A 22,964-nucleotide genomic window follows, 5' to 3' on the forward strand; every position below is an offset into this window, starting at 1 on the left:
CTGTGCAGTCTTCAGGGATCGTCTGCCCTGACTTCAGATAGCTTAGGTCGGCCTTTAACTCACTGGAGTGGTGCTGTTTCAAGGACCATAAGGCACCATCGATGGTGTCCACCTGTACCGCAAGCCTGACCAGGATGTCGGCACCGAGGTACGCCGTGTGGGGTAGGTCAGGAACAACCAATAAGTAGTGGAATAAGTTTGTTCCACCGCGTCAGCAGTGTGCACATCCCCATTGCTTTGGTCATGCTCAGGGGGTGACTGCTCAGAGGAAAGCGGAATGACTTCTTAGAGAATGGCAGTTCAGGGTGGGTGGCCCGTCAGGCGTGGAACAAATCAGCACTGATTGCGGACTTGTCGGCTTACAGGGCCAGGACCACGTCCTGAATGGGCGTGTCCTGTAAGGTGATGCCATTACATACCCGAGGGCAGTACTGGTCTTGGGTTGTGGGCTGTTAAAGCATGCAAAAGAAGGTGTCAGCTTGTCGGAGGACCTTGGTGGGCGCTCACAACCTTTCTGGTGGGTTGGCTTGAGGTCTGGGGCCCTCAGAGCGAAAACACCTAGTTTGGTAGAGTTACCACCAGGGGAATCCCTATTGGGTGGTCTCTGCTTCTCTGCCAGTGATCCCATGGTGGGTCTCACTGGGCCCCGGCTTAGTCATAAGGGCTTGTCCACATTGGGGTTCTGGTTGAGCACCTTCTTGAGGAGCCTCTCGAGGTCTCGCTTATCGACTCGGACAGTTCCGTCATCCTTAGTCGAGGCACGGTCAGTGCGCAGCGCCCTATTCTCTGTTCCTTCGGCCGAGTCTGTCTGTGTTTGGCTAACCCTTTTACGGCCATTTCACACAGCTGCAAGCTGGACGTGGTTCGGGGACAGGCCCGGATGCCAAGGGGCTGGCTCGTGGCGGGGTGGAAGTTTCGGACAAACAATGCCTTAAAGGAAAATGCTCGTTTTTGACAACCTGGACCTTATTTACGACATATTATAAGAAGTTTGACTCACCGAGATCACTTTTGTGTTGTTCGGAGGCCTGTAGAAGAAATTTAAAATCCAGCGCGAGCCAGTATATCCATGTAATGGCGTCGGACGGGGCAACGGGAATGCAGTTTCTCAAAATCCATTTTCGGCCGCTAAACGGTTGTTTTCATCAATCAGATTGGATGAATCGACAGTTGAGATTCCTCAACGCGAGCCATTGTTGTTTTGGTTTTCAAATACAGGGTCTTTAGCCTCTGTAATATGATCTTTACACGCCTCTCCCCCACTTGCTCTAGCACGCATGCGCACAGGCCAGCACGCAGACTGGCTATTCTCCGTCTGTAGGCTACACTCGCGCTCACATTCTCTGCGCTACGATCGGATTGTTGGTGCCTAGAATATTGTGTGCAATATGGCTGAATATTTGTCAGATTTAGAGGATCTAGAAAATGAATTAGAATATGACGGACATCCATATCGTTTTGAGCCAGAGTATACGGACGAAGAGCTCCTTGAAAGGAGGGTGAGGAGACAGAGAGAGGAACAGCTGGCCCGAGAACAACAAACAAATTCATTTTCTAGATCCTCTAAATCTGAGCCTACAGACGGAGAATAGCCAGTCTGCGCGCTGGCCTGTGCGCATGCGTGCTGGAGCAAGTGGGGGAGAGGCGTGTAAAGATCATATTACAGAGGCTAAAGACCCTGTATTTGAAAACCAAAACAACAATGGCTCGCGTTGAGGAATCTCAACTGTCGATTCATCCAATCTGATTGATGAAAACAACCGTTTAGCGGCCGAAAATGGATTTTGAGAAACTGCATTCCCGTTGCCCCGTCCGACGCCATTACATGGATATACTGGCTCGCGCTGGATTTTAAATTTCTTCTACAGGCCTCCGAACAACACAAAAGTGATCTCGGTGAGTCATACTTCTTATAATATGTCGTAAATAAGGTCCAGGTTGTCAAAAACGAGCATTTTCCTTTAAAGTTGATGTCCTCTTCCATCCCAGGTTCATTCCTAGGCCCGAAGAATGCTTTGCGCAGTCTTTGGTAGTAGGTTAAAGGTGAATCTTGTCTACCTTGTGTGACAGCCATCGCGGCTGTCAAGCCCGTTTCGGCCCCAGGATCCTCAAACTCTCCTTTCAGGGCTGCGCATAAAGCATTGTAGTCACCCTGGACAGCATCTGGTTGCCTTTGGATGAAACTACCAACCTTGCAAGTCTAGGATGCTCATATGACATAGACTCTATCGTCTACTGTGGCCCCAGGGAACTTCTGCAGGTAGTATTCAATGTCTTTCAGGTAGGCCGAGATCTCTTGGCCTCCACTTGAAGGATCGAATCTGGGGATGACCCTTGCGATTTTGTCAATCTCCCGGTCTGGGATGCCTGAGAAACCTGCAGGGAGCGGACCCCCATGGGGTTGTGGAGGGGCTTGCGGTGCAACTGGCCGACCTGCACCACGTTGAACTTTGTAAGACGGTGGTGAGGCTCACACCCTATCAGTAAATCGAACAATGTAGTCGGAAGCCCGGGCTCGATGGGCTGGTTTAGAAGCTCCGATACATGGGGGTTCAAGCGTGGATCTCGTGAGGTTAGCTGGGTGCTGCTGAGCAGGTCCTCTGCTTGGCTCCATGTGGGTGTCGACGGCTCAGGATGCGCTTCCGCTTCCTGTCGCCGAAGAGGGTAGTTGGGGCTCCTCCTTGGAGGAGCCTCCCTCACCCTAGAGAGACTGGGAGGTTCAGACTGGGTTTCTTGCCCCTCCCCGGGGAGCTATGCTTCTAGGTCTCCACAAGTCATCCTCTACCTCCTGCTTCTGTTGCCGGAGCTCCTCACACTCCGACCGGACACTGGCAAGTTGCGCCCTGAAGCGTTCGGCATCAGCCTTAAGTCTAGCCACCATCTCACGCTGTTCAGCTTTTAGGTGGGCAACATCAGCTTGGCTGCGGGTGAGTTGTTTTTGTCTCTGGTCGTCCTGACTCAGGAGCTCAACACACTCGGACTTCATCTTTTGGCAGTGTTTTCAGCTGCTTTGGAGAGCTTCGATGAGGTCTATCCTTCTCTGTCTGCCAAGTTGCCAGTTCGGTTAGCCAGCTACTTGCTATATGCTAACAGGATTATCACATCAGTGATCATATATCATTGCAGCCTGTCCTGAATTATCTAAGCTCAAACAGCATAGCATCACACCACTTCCAGAGAGCCTTATGTCAAAGAGGGGCACAACCTTACGTTATGTGTGAGAACGCTGCCTATCGTCGCTGGCAGCTCTCGGCGTGGAGACTTGAAGAGAGTAAAGCTTTCACGCTCCAGTCCCTCACCTAGGAAGAGACCGATTAACGTCCCCTAGTGGAGGTCTGCAGCCAGACCCTATTGCCCCGTGGGAGGTCTGTTGACACAGGCACCCTGGAATGAACTCGGTTAGATTATTTTTTTGACTTAATGGCCCAGTTCAGAGGAAGGGGGTAGTTGTGGAATGTCTATCAGTGCAACAGTCCTTCATTCCGCTGTGACCCCTTTGGACCTTGGTGGTTCTGGACTGTCCAATGCGTGGTTGACAGGAGCATGGGGTCATGTCCCTTCTGCTACAAGCCAGTACCATGTAATATAAACACGCAGACTACACATTATAGACCAACGTAACCAATTCATTAGGAAAAGGAATAGGCATGTTTAATATTCAAAAGTTGTATTTATTTCAAGTGGAATGATTTAATCATTATAATAGCGACAAAATGAACATCAGTAGAAACAAGGTTTCTCACCCAAACACTCAATTCCTTTGAGTTCTCAAAAGAACTTGCTGTCACTCAATATTCCTGAACATTTACTCATCTGTAGGTTATCATAAACAAAACATGCCATTGTATACAATTCTACCTCATCACCTCCATGTTATGCATTCTGAAATGTTCATTGTCATTTTCTTAAAGATCTTTTGATTTCCAGTTTGACCGCTACATTAGAGATGAAAAGTACAAAACAGAAAATAAAAAATAAAACCAAAAGGCATGGGGTGTGTAGAAGCATCTGTGGTCAGGAGGCACTTTTGCACAGATTGATACCCTAGTAACACAATCACTGGCACTGCATGCCAGGAGGCAGAGATATGGAAATCATAGTGCCCTACTAGTACCACAAATTAGGTCAAGGAAGATTTGACATGAGTACTTTTAGTAGTATTGACACACAGCCTGAGGTGAGGGTTTTAACTAAGTGGATGGATGTAAAGTGGGGCAAACACCAACAGAAAGTCTGGACAAATATCAAAGTGTGAGAGCCACAAACCTGCATTCTGCCTAAAACCCATGAATGAAAACTATCACCTTGAACATAAAGGGCGGGGGGGGGGGGGGGGGGGGGACTTCTGCAGTCCTTGAAATCTGGTGCATATCTCAGGTCAGAGGTGTCCATTGAAAGGGGGAGATGCGGGCAAGCCGTCCACAGCCTCTCCGTCCTCTCTCCTGCTCCCTGTGTCCCCTCTCTCTCTCACAGGTAGAGCTCTTTGGCTCTGATGTGCTCTATTCTCTCCCTCAGCAGACTGAAACACGGCCGCACCATGGGGTCCAGGGTCCAGCACTGCTTCATGATGTCATACACCACGTCAGGGCAGCCGTCGGGGGACTCCATCCTGTATCCCTTTTCTACACGCGGCACCACATCCTTGAGCGGCTGGGGAGATGGGAAGAGAGGGGGAGAGAAAAGTAGAAACGAGGCAGGAGATGAGCAACCAGCTGGGGATTAACATCAGTCAGGTAAAATGTAGAAAAGGAATCGTGAGATACTGATTCATATTTACAATTCTTGGGTAAGGCACTCGCCCAAACGAGTAGATCTCCCACAGCAGGATACCAAAACTCCATACATCTGATTTGGTTGAGAATTTCTATGCACAGACAAAAATGAAAAATATGTATGTATACACCAGTGTTTAGGTCACATTCATTTTCATGAATAACACAACGCATGTAAATGGTACTTAGATCAGCAGTACCTTTTCTCTCAGGGCCTCTGGTGAGGTCCACTTGACGGGCAGCTTGGCGGCGTCCTGGGTTGAGGAGGCCTCCTTGGTCAGACCAAAGTCGCTGACCTTGGCTATGTTGTCATCTGACACCAGCACGTTGCGGGCCGCCAGGTCTCTGTGGACAAAGTTGTTGGCCTCCAGGTACTCCATGGCTTCACACACATCTCTGCAGCGGAGGAGAGAGGGAGCAAAAAGCCCCCATAATCAATTGTGAGGTTCAAACCGACCACTATAAAGAACCAGCTGACAAAACGTAACCTGTCCTCATGAAAATGATCTACAGACACACTCACAGTGAAAACTTTAGAAGAGAATCCCCACCAAGCACCGTCCGACCTCTGGAGCGCAGGTAGTCCACTAGACTGCCCTTGGGCAGGAAACAAACCAACAGTGGTCATCGGGGCTTTCTATTAGTGCCACATCTCGTTTATCACCTGATAGGGATTCCACATACCTTAGCCATGTATTCAGTGACTATAAACAGACTTCCCTTCTCCTCTACAATCACACCTAACAGCTGGACCAGGTTGTTGTGTCTCAGTTGCCTGCGGGAGAGAAAATACAGTAGCTGTTGATGGAGCACCCAGCCTGTCGCAAAGTATTACTTGACAAAATGATGGTGAATAAATAGCAGTGGCCTGGGCTCTTAGCTCACGTCATAACCGAGGCCTCTGCGATGAAGGCCTGCGCCGTGGCGTCATGCTTGATGCACTTCACAGCTACTTTAGTCCCCCTGTAGTCTCCGACCATCACATCTAGAAAGGATCACACGCAGAGTACAGGATACGCTGCCTTTTTAGCCACAGAAGATGATCAGAAGAGAGCACTGAGGTGAGAGCAAGAACATTCACAAGAGCATCACACACAGCTGGTGTCAGAATTTGCCGGAACAAAATTGGAGACAAAAATACAGTAATATTCAGAACAGAGGAGAAAGAACCTCAAATAAAACACATTTTCATAAGACACATTTGTTTATAAAAATTGCACTTCAATGACTAGAAATCCTGAAAACATGTTGTAGTAATAATCATTATTATACTTCCAAAGCACAGTATTCTGAACAGCAAACATTGCTACAATTTGATCATTTTGCTCCAAATTTGGACCCATGGGCAGAAAAGTCTAGTCTGGCATCGCCAGCCTGATCTCGCGAGCTCACATTCTATTTCACACCACAGATCAGTCTGGATATCCAACCGTTCGAACTGAATCCACTATCACAACCGTTTACCTAATATTGGGTGGGTTTAATAAGATGAAGGAATAGAACGCCGTAGAGGCATTTTCACTGATTGGTTGTAGGTCTATCCAATTGCGTCCAGAGGCATTTTGACCTATGCCCGTTGGTAACGCCCCTTGGGAATCAGAAAGCAACGGAGTTTCCAGACCCTTTGCATTTTTGCAAATTGGCTCTGGCGAAGCCAGGCTAAGAAAAGTCCACTTACCCCCAAACTCTCCTTTTCCTATGGACTGGAGGAGATGGAGTTCCTTTCTGTTCAATGACCAGCCACCTGAAAGAGATGGGAGATGAGCAGGTATCGTTTTCCCTTTGAACGACATTACAACCCACCCTCTGAGAACATATTCCTTCATCGTTTGTGCTGCTCTAACAGACTGATTAACCGGCCCGTACTCCTGGAGAACTCGTCCTTAGCTGCGACTGTCCCCTCCTCCAGCTTGGGCTTGATCAGTTTGGTACACAGGCCGTCTGCATCTTTGGTGTAGTGCTGCAAACAGGGAGAATCAAGGAAAGTCAGACCTTCTATATTATTGAGCGCCCCCAGGTGGGCTCTGGTACATGTGTGATGGACGAACGCACAAATAAACTAACTTACACGGGTCAATCTAATATCCCTTCCCCCAATTTTATTGGGTATCAGGTGGGAGACAATGATATATACTTCCTGAGTGGGGAACACAACAGATTCATCTGGTAGTTCCTCATAGTGACCAGCGGGGGGCAGCATGGTCAATAGCATCAAAGTTAGTTTGACCATACTTTCAGATGTTTTCCTTTGTAGCCAGTACGCTCTAACCTTTACCATCTTAACCTAAGCTCGACCAAATGAGCCCTCTCTTAATATTGCCAAAGAAGGTGAGCAGTAGTGGTTTTGAAAGTGAGACCACTGTGTTTTGAGGTTAAATGATCTGGAACACGATGCTCACTCTTCCTCTTTGTCACTTCCCGTTCACTACTTGTTCCAGGAACTATATGTGGCCTATGAGGTAACACTGAAGCACCTAACAGGAAAACCATTCTGTACACTGATGCGTAAACACTCGGTCTGCTGAGAAAAACACCATGTTTATCATGTCACCGCCGGCGCCATTTCCTCGCCGTACCTCAACCAGCTGCATGAGGTTCTCGAAGTACTCCTCCTCGTCGATGCTGAGCTTGCCGTTGTGGTAGATGATGCGGTAGTGCTCCACCTTGCCGTCGCAGCTCACGCAGAGGGTGTAGTCGCCGGGGTAGTTGGTGCTCTCTCGCACCAGGTACAGACCCGTCTCGGGGGGGTGCAGCAGCAGTTCTGCCTGCTCACGTGTGATCTTCCCATGGAACCAGCTGGGGGGCGAAGGACAGTTACAACATGGGGGGGGTCACTCTATCCTCACACTAGCGGCCTGACCCTTGTGCTAACCCAGCTACAACTACACTACACACACACTTCACACACTTCACTACAATGGTGAACCAATAGATAGGAAAACCAGTAACAGCACATAATTCATAGCATCAGCAAGCTTAAACAACACACAAAGGCAGACAGGCACGTACAGGTGTGTGTGCACGCACACACACACACTTTCTCAGAACTCTTAGTCATGTGGCCGAATGGGGAGATTTGAAGATTAATTCTGCAAGTCTGAGGGAACAACAGGATGCTGTGCAGAGTGCACACATAGCCCAGATGGAAACAGACACAAGTGCACTGCAATTACAGGGCTGCAGAACCCGGCTCCAGCCCAGCCCGGCCCCGCCGTGGTTTACATTCACATAACGGTGGCTACGCTGCCACCACGAATAGCCCATCTGCCTCCTGTTAACCACACGGCATCGAGAGGAGGCCATTGCCAACTGACCTGGTCTGAAGCGGCGATTTATTATTTGATGTAGACCACATTATGGCAAGCGAGTTACTGTAAGGTGCAATTTATAATAATCTCTCTCTGTACTCACGGCATTAAACTCAGCTTTCCCCCGGACTTCACCCCTTCCCTTTTCTGGACATAGTTGGCTGGGATGGTTCCCTCTTGCCCTGCTGTGTTTCTGGCTTTATACCAGTTGGGGTCCTGAAATAGGATGTCACCACATCTCTGAGTAAACACTACGCAGAGAAATGTTTTTTTTGACACAACAACAAAAACAACAACACACTTCTATCTTTACCAAGGGGAATTGAAAAATGAGCCCGACATTCCATTTTTTCTGTAGCTATAGGTCTGAAACACGAGACGGAATACCTTTGTGACCACGATGATAGTCAAGACATCTCCTTTACTGAAAGGTAGGTCCTGTTCTGTTGTACCTTTGAAGTTGTACTTGGCCACGCACTCTGTGCCCTGCGGCCATAGCGTCTAGTGAGAGACGAGAGAGAGAACTCAGTGGGGAGCTTTTAGCAAAGTTAGAATACAAAACTAGTTCATTAGTAGTCGGTAGCACGAACATGACCCATTTTCACACTACGGTATCAGTGTTAACCCCTTCACTGCTGTTTGTTCTCGCAGTCACCTGAACCCGCCCCCCCCCCGAACCCGCCCCCCCCCCCACTTGAACCTGGCCCCCTCACCTGAAACTGCTCCCCCCCCCTTCACCTGAACCTGCCCCCCTCACCTGAACCCGCCTCCCTCACCTGAACCTGCTACCCCCTCACCTGAACCTCTGTCATGCTTGAAGAGGAGTCGCGTTGTCCTCTCACAGAGCGCCAACGCTGGCCGCTACCATCAGACCTGACACACACCTGCAGAAACACAGCACACACATGATCAGTATTTACATTACACAGCACACAACTCACACAATCACAACCAAGAGAGAACAGTGGACTGATCTACAATTAACGATATGAGGCTCTTTGAGGTGCAGTTTGACTTTCACCCTATCAAAGCGGTGAGTGGTCATTGGTCAAATCTGTTCTTTTGAAAGGGCCTGACTGAATAGTGTCAGTGACAGTTAATACAAAAATAACTCGCAGCTACGGAAAAAAGAACTAACAGCTTGTCTTTACTGTGAAAACTGAGGAGCATTTTTTTTGCATGGCTGTAAGCCAGCGCACCTAGGATAGCGTTTGTCCAGTTATCACTCCCTCCCTGTCTCTGTTGAATGTTGACCTGCATTTCTCTGTTGGCACCAGAGGCAGTAGTCCCAGCACATCAAAATAAAGAAGGATACCAAAATCAACCGGCTGATCTCCACTGCACAAGTAGAGTAGCGGTGAAAGCAATGGACTCCCACCCGGGAGACCGAGGTTCAAGGCCCCGGTGGGGATGATTTTATGGAACTATACCCCAAACCTCCACATGTTCATCCTTTCTCTCCGACCTTTACCCCTTGCCTTATAGGTCAGATCCTGTCCCAACCCAAACCCTTATTCTAACCCCAACCCACACTCCTTCCCTTATAGGTCAGATCCTATCCCAACCCTTACCCTATTCAACCCCTATTTCAGTGGCATGACTAGCTTCCGTCCTACCAGTCCTGAACAGAAACAAGCCAGCCACGCACATAAGCCAGGCTGGACCTGACCTGGTTCCATTACGCCCTCACAGTGTCTGTGTCACACTAAAGGGTGGGCTCGTAGACTGGGGAAATTACTGAATCCAGAACAGTATCCTACATTTCCAGGGTCCTTAGCAATATTTCCCTGACCCAATTACTATAAGGTAGATGAAAGCTTGGGCTTTCAAATACAGTACCATAATGGACCAACCTAACCGCCTGACATCTTGATCAAAAAAAGAGTCACATTGATTCTCATTTCCACAGGTCTCCGGATAGTTCTATAGAGCTCTGGAATTTAAACTTGTGGTGGCATCTTTGCAGTAAACGTCACCATCTTTATTTTCTTTCCAAGCCAAATGGAGACAAATCACAGGGCGGAAAGCATTTCACATTTTTAGCGTGGATGTGGCAGCTGTGAACTATGGTCCTATTGACCGGTGACTACATTTCCTCCGAGGTACAACAAATGAGAGTCGCAAGGCGCATAAGTGGTGAATGGCCCCCACGCATTATGTCATGGCCAAAATGTCCAGCTACTTCTCAGAGTCAGTTCCCATGGAGAGGCTCTGAAAGCCAGCGGTCAGAGCTCAGGGACAGTCCTGGCTCCGGAATGCGGTCTTCGTGGCCTAACATGAGGTCACTTCCTCCTATCATGTCACAGGATACCTTGGTGCAGTGGACTTCCTGTATGAAAACCTAGACTGGGGTTAATCCTTTGTTAGGGCGGGGTTAGTAGGAACAGTTAGAGGGAAACATGCATCAACATTACTATTACAGCAGGTGGTGAGAGAAAGATACTTCCCTTTCAAAACACACATGCTTCCTCCATTCTTACTACTACAGCCTAAATTTAAAAAGTGTGACGCGAGTCCAGTCAGAGCAGTTTCAGTACAGTAGGCTGTGATTAGGCCTACACAGTAGGAGAGGACTCAACACCGTCTCCAAAACCCACTACCCTGGCCCAGCAGGCCTTCCCAACCGTCTCAAGAGCGCGGTGGGAACCGTCTCCCTATTTGAGGACCCAGACGTGACACACTTCCCACGCCCCCTGGTCCCAGCGACGACACTTCTCTTCGGCCTCCTTCGCCAGCGGAACAGCATTCTGATCTCTCCTGCGTCGCCCAGCTCCTCGAAGGGGGGGGGGGGGCGACATTCAGCGTCGTTGTGACAGATTTAGCCATTAGACACCGACCGTCACGCAGTCCTTCCACTCACCACAGGAGATCCATCCGAGCGCTACTACTGCTGAGCGACTGCTCTGGGGCACGTTCACCTGAAGATTAGTCACCCCTCCTCCCCAGCGAAACAAGACTTTTGTGTATCAGCCACGACGTGAAGAGACAGATCAACTGACGCTTGGAAGATGATACAGCTACAGTACGCTCGCTGTCAGAACAGAGCAACAGGATGTGTCTGGACACAGTCGCCGGCAAAGGAGTGATGTCACCACGCAGGAAACAGATCAACGAGGCCCACACCTGGCACTCTTTGACTCCCCTCTACTGGGAGAGTGAAAGCAGCACAGTGGCAGCCCGGCCACCATGCGCATTACCAGAACAAGACCCAGCCTGCCCAGGTGTCACGTAACAGATAAGGGCTCCTGTCTCCAGAAGGCTCCCCGTGGAGCGACAGCATTCTCCGTTCAGGGGAGGGGGGCGGACAGGCCCGGTCTTTGTGGCCTGGTTCTGATCCCACTCTATCTTGCCGAGGAGCCAATGAGCTTCAGTCTCGCCAGCGAGGAGCTCAGTTTATAGGTCAGACACACTTGAGGTTGCGATCGGGAGATAACCGACTGTTGTACACATGAGCTAAAGGGTGCCTCCATGCAGCTCAAGATGGCGTCACTTGGAAATGACAATAAAAGTGTTGATGTTTCAAAATAGCTGACAGGGTTCTGCTAAACCCTGCGCTGATGTGGGTGGGAGAGGGAGATGCTGTGTAGCCTGGCTGTGAGGACTAACAGAGCTCAGTGTGACATCAGCCTAGGGCCACAGCAGGAACCAGGAAACCTGCTTCAATGACATACTGGCCAAGGACACATGATGTACCCTGTGATACAGAAGCGCACACGCAATTACCAGAGAGAGAGAGAGAGTGAAGTCACTCCATCACTGCAGACATGTGAGAACATAAACAGCTGCCAAAGGTTGGGTGGAGAGAACAGCCCCGCAAACTTCAGCCATTCCCATCCTACTGTTCAAAGCAAACAGGTTCATCAACATTTTGTGCGAGAGGTCTTGTGCAAGCCTGTGTCGGCACACTATATATCAGTGCATGTCAGAGAAGTTCAGACTGAGGTATGACTTTAACAGCGGTGTGTTGGAGCAAGATGAGACAGGAAAAGAGAATTCCGTCCCCGGGCCTTGTAATAGTCTGCCACTCCCTCGCATGGTGTACCTACGCTGAACAGCCGAAAAACACTGCCCAACCCACAGACAGAAAGCATGCTGTTCAGCCAGTGGTGAAGACTTGGCTGAACTTGGCTGATCCTTGACTTGAAATAAGGATCTTAGACAAATGGATTGAGAGAGAGGCCCAGATTCTCAAAGAATTTGTTCGGCCTCACATGGGAAAAACAAAAAGAGATAATCTGACCATTTTTCAAAAGGCATCATATTTTCTGTCCAAACACTAACCCAGCCCTGACTTCCACAGCCGCCGTGGGCTTTAATATCTACTGTGGTACTGTGCTCACTGCACACATAAACAACTCCACGACCACCATGCCTGGATAATTAGAGCCAGTGCGTCCCCCTTCCCCGCCTCCCAGCAGCCCCGCGGGGACGGGGACGGGGGTGCCTGGGCACAGCCAGCCCCTCATTCTGCCCCTCCAGGCTGTGGATGCGCTGAGCCAGCTTTGATGCTGCTGCTGCCCTGTTATAATCAGTACTACAGCAGCAGCCGTGTGGCTGGGCCAGAGTGCAGCACAGAGGACAGAGGGAGAAGGAGAGAGAGAGAAACAGAGAGAGAGGGGGGAAGCAGAGAAAGAGGGAAACAGAGAGAGAGGGGGGAAGCAGAGTAAGAGAGAAACAGAGAGAGAGGGGGGAAGCAGAGAAACAGAGAGAGAGGGGGGAAGCAGAGAAAGAGAGAAACAGAGAGAGAGGGGGGAAGCAGAGAAAGAGAGAAACAGAGAGAGAGGGGGAGGGAGGGATAGAAAGAGAGGGAGAGAAGCAGAGGGAGAGAAACAGAGAGAGAAAGAGAGAAGCTGGTTTAGAGGCAGAGTGAGACCAAAGCTCGTCCAGCTGGGCCCCGACAGCCTGCAGATGTTCCTCTGGAGCCACAGAGAAGGAGATCAACACAGCGGGCTCGAGGGGAACAGCTGGACTCTGGCTGAGCAACACCAGAGCTTCCACTGTGCATCCCCCACTCTGCAGCAGCACCGGGACATGGAGGGAGAAGCCCTGCACAGATGAATAGTGGTGTTTCATCGCCATTTTGCTCGGCTAATATAAGACGCAGGAAATGGTTAAGAATGCAAACTGGGCAGATATAAATGAAACAAAAACATGCTGGATTTCTTTTTAAATGTAACCATGTCGACAGCCTTCCTTTCAGGACAACAGTCAGTTTAGGCTACCGACAGAGAAATCACACCACAGACTACACAAGTCTGTGAGAGCAAAACATTACAGCCAACTTAGCATTTGATGAGTTACCCTAGCCAAACCACACACGAGAGGTCTTGACGACAAGATTCCATTCACTACTACCCTGAGGTCACGTAACCTAAACACTCCTTCGGGAGGCAGGAACCTATGAACCCGGAGCCACACGTGGGTCCCTTGACTACTCACAGTTAGCCTCCACGCACATTTAGAATTGGTAATGCAATTTACACTTACTGTAGTAGCCTAATACAAAACCACTGATAGTATCATGTTGAATAAATAGATCTTACCAATGCAACCAAATAGGCTATCCGCCTCTCCGACGCTAACACCATATGGACTTCTCGTGGAACAAAATCTTTTTTGTTTTTTTGTAGAACAATTAGTATTTTTTTAACAACCGTTAATGTAGTTATGTTATTAGTAGACTACCAGTGGAGGTTCTCCGTACAAGGCCCAGACCCTTCTCCATAAAAGGCCCATCTAGAAACAAACAACGAAACATTTGAGTGAACATTAGAATAATAGTAAGTGGTATGATTCAAGAATAAGATGTCCACAAGAGAAAGTGCAGACATTTCAAACAAGAATGGACTCTTACACAGTCAAACCTCTAACTAACTAGGGATGAGACGGTATGGATTTTTGCATTACGGTACGGTATCTAGTTACACGGTATGGTTTACGGTATTTCACGGTATACGGCATTTCACACACATGATGGAAAATACACACTATTGTAATTAAGCTCAGTTTATTAATAGCAAGCTTATATTAAATTACTAAATTAACTGTTGCAAGCAACTTGAAATGTGAAGTTTCAGCAGCGCATTATTGTGTAATACCGTAAACGTAATACCGTAAACACAGGGAATGTCACGGTTCTAATACCGTGGACATTTTATACTGCGGTTCACGGTTTTACGGTATACCGTCTCATCCCTATAGCTAACGCAGTCATACCTGTAGCTAACGCAGCTGGGTTACCGGTAGCCTATCTTTGATCTGCAGTGAGAAATTCTCCAACAAGCAGAGCGTGTATCATAGACTACATCTGCCACACTGTGTTTTTCATCTCAAACTCATCCTGGCTCCTGAGGTACACAGTTTGTTCATGTGGAAAAATGTATCTTCTTGCTATAAAGTTTCCTAACCTCTGTCCTATGGAGGAAGGTGATCTAGCAGTAGGCCTACAGGGTCTGTGGCACACAGGTACAGTAGAAATTAGCAGTAAGGAACTAGAGATTGACAATGTGGTCCCTCTAAAAATAGAACCCCAGACTACTAGTAATCACATGGTAAAAATAGACCATGTTCGTATGAACAGCTATGGATGGTTAACGGCTAAGCCTACGCTAAATAAGAGTCAGGTATCTTTGCTATCTGGCTAACCACAGTGTGTGGGGAGAGGGCTTGTTCCGCCATGGGGCTAGGAGTGCTGCTGTGATGCAGTAGTTTTGCAGCTATGCGTGACCGCAGGGTACCAGTTTCACTCATGGCTTATTCTCTCACTGCACTGTCCTTTCTGGACATCCAGGAACCCTCTATGGGTGAGCATCCAGAAACAGAGGAACCCTATGAGTGAGCGTCCAGAAACAGAGGAACCCTATGAGTGAGCGTCCAGAAACAGAGGAACCCTATGAGTGAGCGTCCAGAAACAGAGGAACCCTATGAGTGAGCATCCAGCAACAGAAGAACCCTCTATGAACCCTCTATGAGTGAGCATCCAGCAACAGAAGAACCCTCTATGAGTGAGCATCCAGCAACAGAAGAACCCTCTATGAGTGAGCATCCAGCAACAGAAGAACCCTCTATGAGTGAGCACATGACTCAACATGCTGGCCTCTGTCCACTGGAGAGGGTCACTGACCTTGACCTTATGAGAGAACTGTCGCCTTGGCTGGAAGGACATTCTCAAACTGTTCCAAAGAATGTCAGCCCTCTCTCTTGGACTTTTTTTTTGGCAGTGTCTTGTTTCTCAGAAAAATAAATAAATAAAGCATTTCCTGCCAGTGAGCAAATGGTAAAATGACACCAAGTGGAGAAGAATAGCAGGCTACCCCATCCACACAGACCCTGGGGAGGCCATAAAAAGCGTCCGGCAGGTCTGGTGTCCTAGTGAGATGTTAAGAGCCCGGCTACTGTGACTGCTGGAGGCTCAGTGACATGGCTCTTCAGACACAGTGCAGCCACCAGCTGGATCTCGGCAGACACCCTGCCTCTCTACATTTTGGCCCCTTGTGCCCGGGGCATAATGCGCCCATTCTGTGAGCCGAGAGAGAGGGAGACGAGGACAGAGCCATGGCTGTGTGGGAGGCTGCTTAGTGGGCCTGACAACTGCAGCACCCAAAAGAACTGGAGGAAGTGGCACACATGCACACGCGCAACCTCACACATACACACACGCAAGCACGCACACGCAAACTCACACAAATACACACATGCACACGCAAACTCACACAAGTACACGCACGCACACACGCAAACTCACACAAGTACACGCACACACACACGCAAACTCACACAAGTACACGCACGCACACACAGGAGGAGAGAGAGAGCCCTTCAGACACCACATTCTTGTGTATGATACTGTGTGCAACGATATTGTGTGTGTGTGTGTGTGTGTGTGTGTGTGTGTGTGTGTGTGTGTGTGTGTGTGTGTGTGTGTGTGTGTGTGTGTGTACCACTTTCTCTGATATATGATATCTACTGCTTCTAGACTGGACATTAAACACTTTTCCTCCCAATTACATATACTATTACAGCACATCCATCACTATGTCCCCGTCACCGGGATGACTCTTCTTAACGTGCTGGCAGGAGGTGACGCCAACCAAATGAAATAGCCCTACAACCATGCTCTGGTTGATGAGGGGCTAATACATAATAATACATAATAAGTCGAAACACAAAACAGAATTCATATGAGCATATGCATATGAGCCAATCGATCACAACATAACTTTTTCAGGCGGACAACAGACTTGCACGCAGTCTGATATGAAAGAGCCACTAACCCATCATAACACTTCACCTGGTGAATAGCTAGGCTACTACAGTGAAGCAAGATTGTTGCTAGCATTTCAAGTTTGTAGGCTTAATTCAAGTTCAAAAATGTTTTTTAATCATACCTTAAAAGAGGTGGAGTTTGATGGTGAAATTAGATATTTACTGTCCGACGTCCGCTTTCAAGTGATCGAGATCCCATTGGAAATTCACCAGATGCAGCTCTTGCAACAAATTTGACAATTTTTGAATCGTTCCACGGAAAGCAAACGCTACTGATGCGGTAGTTGGAGTAGAATGCGTAGATGCAGAGTTCTGAACTGTTGTTCAGTCCGCTGAAACGATCGCAATGGTGTGGCTAGCCTTGATCTGAAAACAATTCTATCGACAGATTTTCACTGTGCGTCGCGTCAATCTAGAAATTAGTTGGGCATAGACAACCCAGGTTATTCTTTCTCGTAATGCAGCACCCAAGCCCCATGCTCCAGCAGTGATGTTTCAGTAGCAGTTGAGTCGGCCTGTAGTAGGAAATGAAAGCAGTGAGCAGGGTGCTCAAGGGGCAGTGATGCGAAAAGTTGCAGATAGAAATGTATGCAGGTTAATATTATGGAGAGCCGCGGTGCCGCTCTGTGTTCCGCATTTCTAGCTGCAACGTTCCGGACGCTTTGCCCCACCTTGATCCTCGACGTGCGCATGCGTCAACATTAATTAGTTATGGAGAAAAAAAAACACAATAGGCTCCTAATCCTACTTAATACTACAGGAGCCCACACATTAGTCTTTATTCTTTTCCTTCTCCTAGAAATGCAACATGTGGATGTGGACAAAAACAGCAGTTCACAAATAATGACCTTGTTCACAACCAAACTTGAAGCTTCAAGTTATTTCAGTTATGTTGCTGTATTCCCAATCCCCCCAGCCCCCCCCCCCCCCCCCCCCCCCCACACACACACCTATAGACTTGATTTAGACTTTATCTAAATCTGCAATATCTAGTCACACCGGATTGAACTCATGTTCTCTGACAGTTTGCATTATGCAAGGGAATGTTCTCCTTTCATCATTATTATAAGATAAGGCCAACATCTTCAAATACCAATGCAAGGCCACTTGCTGTTGTCTCCAACCGATAGATTAATACCATTAACACAAATGTGATTTTATGGCCATCTGGTGGCCAAATGTGAACTAGTTTATTGTTTTTGTGCGTGGCTGTAAGCCAGCGCACCATAGCATTTGTCAGGTTGTCACTTGTAGCAACTCATAAAGTCATAAAGACTCATAACGTAATAACGGCTCATAATGTAATAACTTATTCCACTATAAACTAGGGGGAGGAAGGTAATGCTTTCACCTCTCTGTCTCTGTCTGCCTGCCTGCCTGTCTGCCTGTCTGTCTGTCTGTCTGTCTGTCTGTCTGTCTGTCTGTCTGTCTGTCTGTCTGTCTGTCTGTCTGTCTGTCTGTGTCTGTCAGCAAGATCACACAAAATGACCAATTTCTACAAAACTTGGTGGAGCATTGACTAACTTGCTATATACATCCACCCTCAATATGGAGCAGGCCACATAAACAGGAAGAGAGGTCCAATTGTTTAATGCATGGTCCCATAATACAGTAGGTCAAGTCCATGGTATAAAGGCCACAACTGCACACTGATGATGGAAATGCACTCATGGGCAGAGGTCTGTGTTTGTGTTTGACTATGATTTGTACATAGGTGGCGCTACAGTAACCAACTCAAAAGCCGTCTGGAAAGGACCCTAAGCCTAACCCTAAATCACATCCCAGGGGCTCCATGTGTCAATGACTGTGCCAGTGTTCAATCAGATCAGGGCTGAACAAGTGAATGGGATTTAAATAAAAAATAAAAAATAAAGATAAGTTTACTTCTTTCAATGAATGTCTTTAATTTGGGACCATCAAAAGGATATGTGTTGAATCCTGATCCATGCTCTAATCCACCTGGCATTTTGGCTGAAGAGCTCCTGAGTCTGAACGCAAGGTCGCTATTATGTCCAGCTGCTTCATATAAATCCTGTTAATGCAGCAGTCTTCATCCGTCACAATATTCAACATTTCCACCAAAGTATCACATATATAAATCCCTGGAAGGTTTTGCATGGTTAGCTCTCTGAACAAGAAACCGAAACTGTCGAAAGTGTCCAACACTGTCAGATCCATCAACAGGCAATACCAGATAACGATGACAGTACGAGCAGAGGCAAGTTAGGGCTAGCAACTGAGAGAGTGTCAGGGTCAGCATGAAAGATACGTTTTGGGCCTGTAGGACCAGGAACAACATCAGGGCCCGTGTGACGTACTGTGTTGAGGTCTCCATGAGGAACATCATTTGGGTCACCATGAGAGACATCACTGGGGTCACCATGAAGGGCATCACAGGGGTCACCACCATGAGGGGCATCACTGGGGTCATCATGAAGGACATCACTGGGGTCATCATGAAGGACATCACTGGGATCACCATGAAGGACATCACTGGGGTCACCACGTGGGACTTCTTTGAAAGAATGGTCTGATTGGTCCATCAAGGCTAACATAATTGTCCCCATGACCTTCACCAAAATGCCCTTCAGCAATGACAGACTTTCATCGTAGAGACCACATTATTTTGTTATTTTGCAGTTTTTTGACAAGAAAGTCTCTCTTTAAGCTTTGAACTTCTTCTAAAGATGATGCATGCTCTGTGTTGTATCTCCCCCATCTTTGTCTTCTGATACCACATCCACTTCCTCATGGCGCACTCATGGCTCCAGCACAGAGAGAATTTGGGATACTGCCATCTACAGCACCTTCATACATTTACATTTCCATCATGAGAGCCTGTCTGTACCTGCACCTGCTTTCACACACTTTTTACCCAGATAAGATGGCAACTTTGTTACATTTCGATCATTAGAGCCTGTCTGTCTGTAAGGTCTGAAACTGCACACACACAGACAAGGCACTATGTTTATATTTCATTTTATATATCATCTATAGTGCCACACTCTTGGGTCAGAGCCGGTCACAGACAGTGAACTCTGCAGGTTAAGGCCACATGTCTTGTGGTGTGTAAGAGACTGAATCATCCTGTACTGTGTTGGAATGAGATATGGAATGGAATAAGTGGTAAGTACAAGATTAATTAATAGTATTTGTTCATATCTTGTGCTTTTGCTCACTTTTTTGTCATTGCATGGTTCTAAAATGCCCCTCTAATTTTTTCAAAATCTTCTCACAAGTTCCAAAATAAAGTTAATTGAGTAAATATGTTATGCTGCTTGTACCATGTATTTAACGTTTAAAATATTTCAAGAGCAACATTTTGACTGGATGGTCTTCATCAGGTTGTATGGAAGGAGTGTTCACCTATTTATTTGAATAAAACAATCTTAGATGCGTATTATTGTAGATAATATTCCAGGATAATTTACAAACTACAAGTTATGTCTGCAACTTCTTATAAACAAAAAAAATGCTCTTTTAAACTACATGAACTCCACTCTCTTGAATGAATTAATTTATTTTATTTTGGATCATGCAGACAGACATCCAAGGGATAACATGATAAAGTGCAAACACTTATTTCCATCATGGTCCCTGGTCAGACATGACTCTTCTCCAGCCAGCTTTTGAGTTGGTTATCACAAATCATAGTCAAACACAAAAACAAACCTCCACCCATAAGTGCATTTTTGTCATCAGTCTGTGCAGTTGTGGCCTTTATGCTATGGCCTTGGTCAGCCCCGTGGTCAATCCTCCACCACGTTTTGTAGAAATTGGTCTTATTGTGTGATCATAGAGTGTAGAAGTTATGTTATTGGCTTCTACATGCCGACAGAGAAGTGAAAGCATTACTGTACCTTCCTCCCCCACAGGAATGGCAGAGGTAAAAATGATAACACTTTTCTAACTTTATGAGCCATTATTATATTATGAGCTGTTATTATATTATGAGCGACCCCAGTACCCCGGTGGGGAAGATTTTGGAAACAATACCCACACCCTCTTCTAGCCTGTAGGTCTATTCCTACTTTTACTTTTGGCCTTTCCATCCCTCTCCCTCCCTCCTTTCCCCTTTTTTTGGAAGTACGGGGGAGATTCCACAGGAACAAAAACACTATGACATCGCACTTTCAAGTTCCTCGGTAGTGTAGTGGATAAAGCGTCTCACTCCCATGTGAGAGATCAGGGGTTCAAGACCCTGGGGGGGGAAGATTTTATTTTTAAGGAAATGTACAGTCTGTTTTGCAGATTAATTAACTGTGTCAAACTGATTGCAGAAACTGGGTGACCAATTACAAGTCTCATTGATATACTAGACTTACTGTTGTTTCTCTGTGTATGCAACTGTTTTGTTTTCTGCTCCTCCTGTTCTCGGTCCCACTCCCAGATTCCTGAGTGGATCCAGTTATAATTAATATAATTCAAAGCATTTTAATAAAGGTCCGCTTGTGTTATATTCCGCCGGAGGTCCGCCAACTCGTCCATCGGGGACCCGCTGTAGGTCCGCTAGCCTTGTGTTATCTGGGTTTATCCCTACCTTTGTCCATAAACAGAAGTTGAACCAATTGCAGCAAAATAGCTAACGTTATAGGAATCATCAGTGTAACTGCTTTAGCCACTGACCGCTACTGTTATGGAAGCTGCTGTTAGATGTTGTGAGCTCATGAGCTAACTGGCTATCCCGCTCTTATTGTGCAGGATTAGCATTGGAAGCATTGGAACTGATGTGTCCAGGCGACAAGACCTATCTTAATTTATCAGACTTTATTTCATGTCATTTAAATTCACAGCTATTTCAGTGGCATGACTAGCTTCCTTCCTACCAGTCCTGAACAGAAACAAGCCAGCCATGCACATAAGCCAGGCTGGACCTGGCCTGGTTTCTATGTCCTTGAAATTGTGTGAAGTTATATTATGTTATATTCTGACAGTTTGCTTTTCTTTTCTTTTCATCTTCAACAGCATGTGTTACCCTGGCCCCGTCGTGAAGGAACTGACGAAAACAACACACCAGGTCAATGAAAGCTGCAAGCAGTGATGTCTATGGAGACAGTGCTCAATAACCACGCCAGTGCATGAATCACAAATCAAATTTTCTACCTAAAGAAGACATGAGACCAGGCAAATTAAACTATATGATTAAGAAATTGTTTAAGTTTGTTTACTGCAAGTACATAATTAACAAAGTTAGTGCTCAACTTGTTTAGCTTTGCCAGTGTCTACCGGGTAACATCCTGGTGAATACACTAGTCCCCACTGAGGCATCAACATCGCTCTCAACTCCCAATCTAGCTAGATAATTGCATCACAGAAGAAACATTCTGCTTATAGATATACAAAAAGAGAACAGACATTTTCGTGGAATACCCATACAGTATTTCCTGTTATCAATTTGATCACTTCCTTATGGCACAGCCTTGGGAAGAGGCAACAATGGAAGCCTAACCCTGCGGAAGTCTGAACAACATGTAGATTTCTGGTGTTGTTGATCCACACAAGGCAGGAAAAAACCACAGTGTTTCAGATCAAGTCTTCCGGTTCAGTCTACATTTAAAAAAAATCTGAATAAAAAAAGAGGGGGGGGGGGGTAGGCATACTTAATAATCAGAGCAAGGACATTTCTCTATCGAAGACCCTTGCTTTCATTAGCCACCTATATTAATATAATATTAAACCAACACCTGCAACATAGTTTTAAACGTATATCAACATTTCGACTGACCAAATATCAACTTCAGACATCAACTAGAAACTGAAATGTTCACATAATTTTGAAATTTAACCTACATGAACGTGAAAGAATCTGTATCATATGAAATAAGTAGGCTGTTAAAAAGTTGCACTAGAAAACAATGTTTAAACACAAATTTACATTTTGACTCCCCAGAGGCATATGAATAGTAGCGCCTCTTCGAGCCTCATCTTGAACGGGGCACATTCAGTCTCCCATCCAGAACCAAGATGGCACAGAATACTACACACATAAATAAACTGTAGTTACTACAGTCCAGTTCATAACCACACACGGTGAGGTTATTAATGCATATGATATCAAGAATGAATGTGTAATTTGACATTACTTGGTCATAGAATCTGTAATTTTGGAATTAATCTTCTCTAATGTTGGGAATGAATGAGTCAGGTCTTAAATCAACTGACATCTATAAAAATACCACATTATCTGTTGTATCTCAAGATGTCACATAAATGACACACATATAGAATTAACTAGAAATAACAATATTTTCCTGCTGGAAACAAAATTCACCGGATCATAAGGCAGTCGGCTCCCCTCAAAATCTCAGTCTTTGACCAAAAACAATAAATTGACTAAAGACGGATGGAACTGATCTTGGCAGTATTTCAGATTATTCATCCATAATACTATTTAAAATTCAACAGACAAAACTAATTGTCTATTCATCAAAATATACACTCCCCGGCCACTTCATTAGGTACACCTAGCAAAACAAATGCAGTCTATTACAACAGTCCTGTAATAAATCGCTCTTCATGATTGTTATAATGTTCACTTTATGTTGAAACAGTTTACGAGAGGTGGTGATTCAACTATATGATCAATTTGGAGGATATAGTTTGTGATGCTGTTGAATTG

At 46.5% G+C, this 22,964-nt stretch overlaps 1 protein-coding gene across 1 annotated transcript; it reads right to left on the reverse strand.

Annotated features, from left to right (window-relative positions):
• Window positions 1–4,326: 4,326 nt before the first annotated feature.
• Window positions 4,327–16,806, reverse strand: LOC311320849 (tyrosine-protein kinase CSK-like). Its single transcript, XM_084452705.1, has 13 exons — window positions 16,468–16,806; window positions 8,878–8,964; window positions 8,468–8,581; window positions 8,184–8,296; window positions 7,349–7,568; window positions 6,639–6,732; window positions 6,451–6,516; window positions 5,658–5,757; window positions 5,457–5,547; window positions 5,296–5,369; window positions 4,973–5,168; window positions 4,778–4,864; window positions 4,327–4,650 (listed from the first exon to the last, which is right to left on the reverse strand). The coding sequence occupies exons 2-13, from the start codon at window positions 8,890–8,892 to the stop codon at window positions 4,468–4,470; spliced, it is 1,353 nt and encodes a 450-aa protein (XP_084308831.1). The 5' UTR covers window positions 8,893–8,964; window positions 16,468–16,806; the 3' UTR covers window positions 4,327–4,467.
• Window positions 16,807–22,964: the final 6,158 nt, after the last annotated feature.

Source organism: Borostomias antarcticus (genome assembly GCF_949987555.1).
Source record: "Borostomias antarcticus genome assembly, chromosome: 18".
NCBI classification, from domain to species: domain Eukaryota; kingdom Metazoa; phylum Chordata; class Actinopteri; order Stomiiformes; family Stomiidae; genus Borostomias; species Borostomias antarcticus.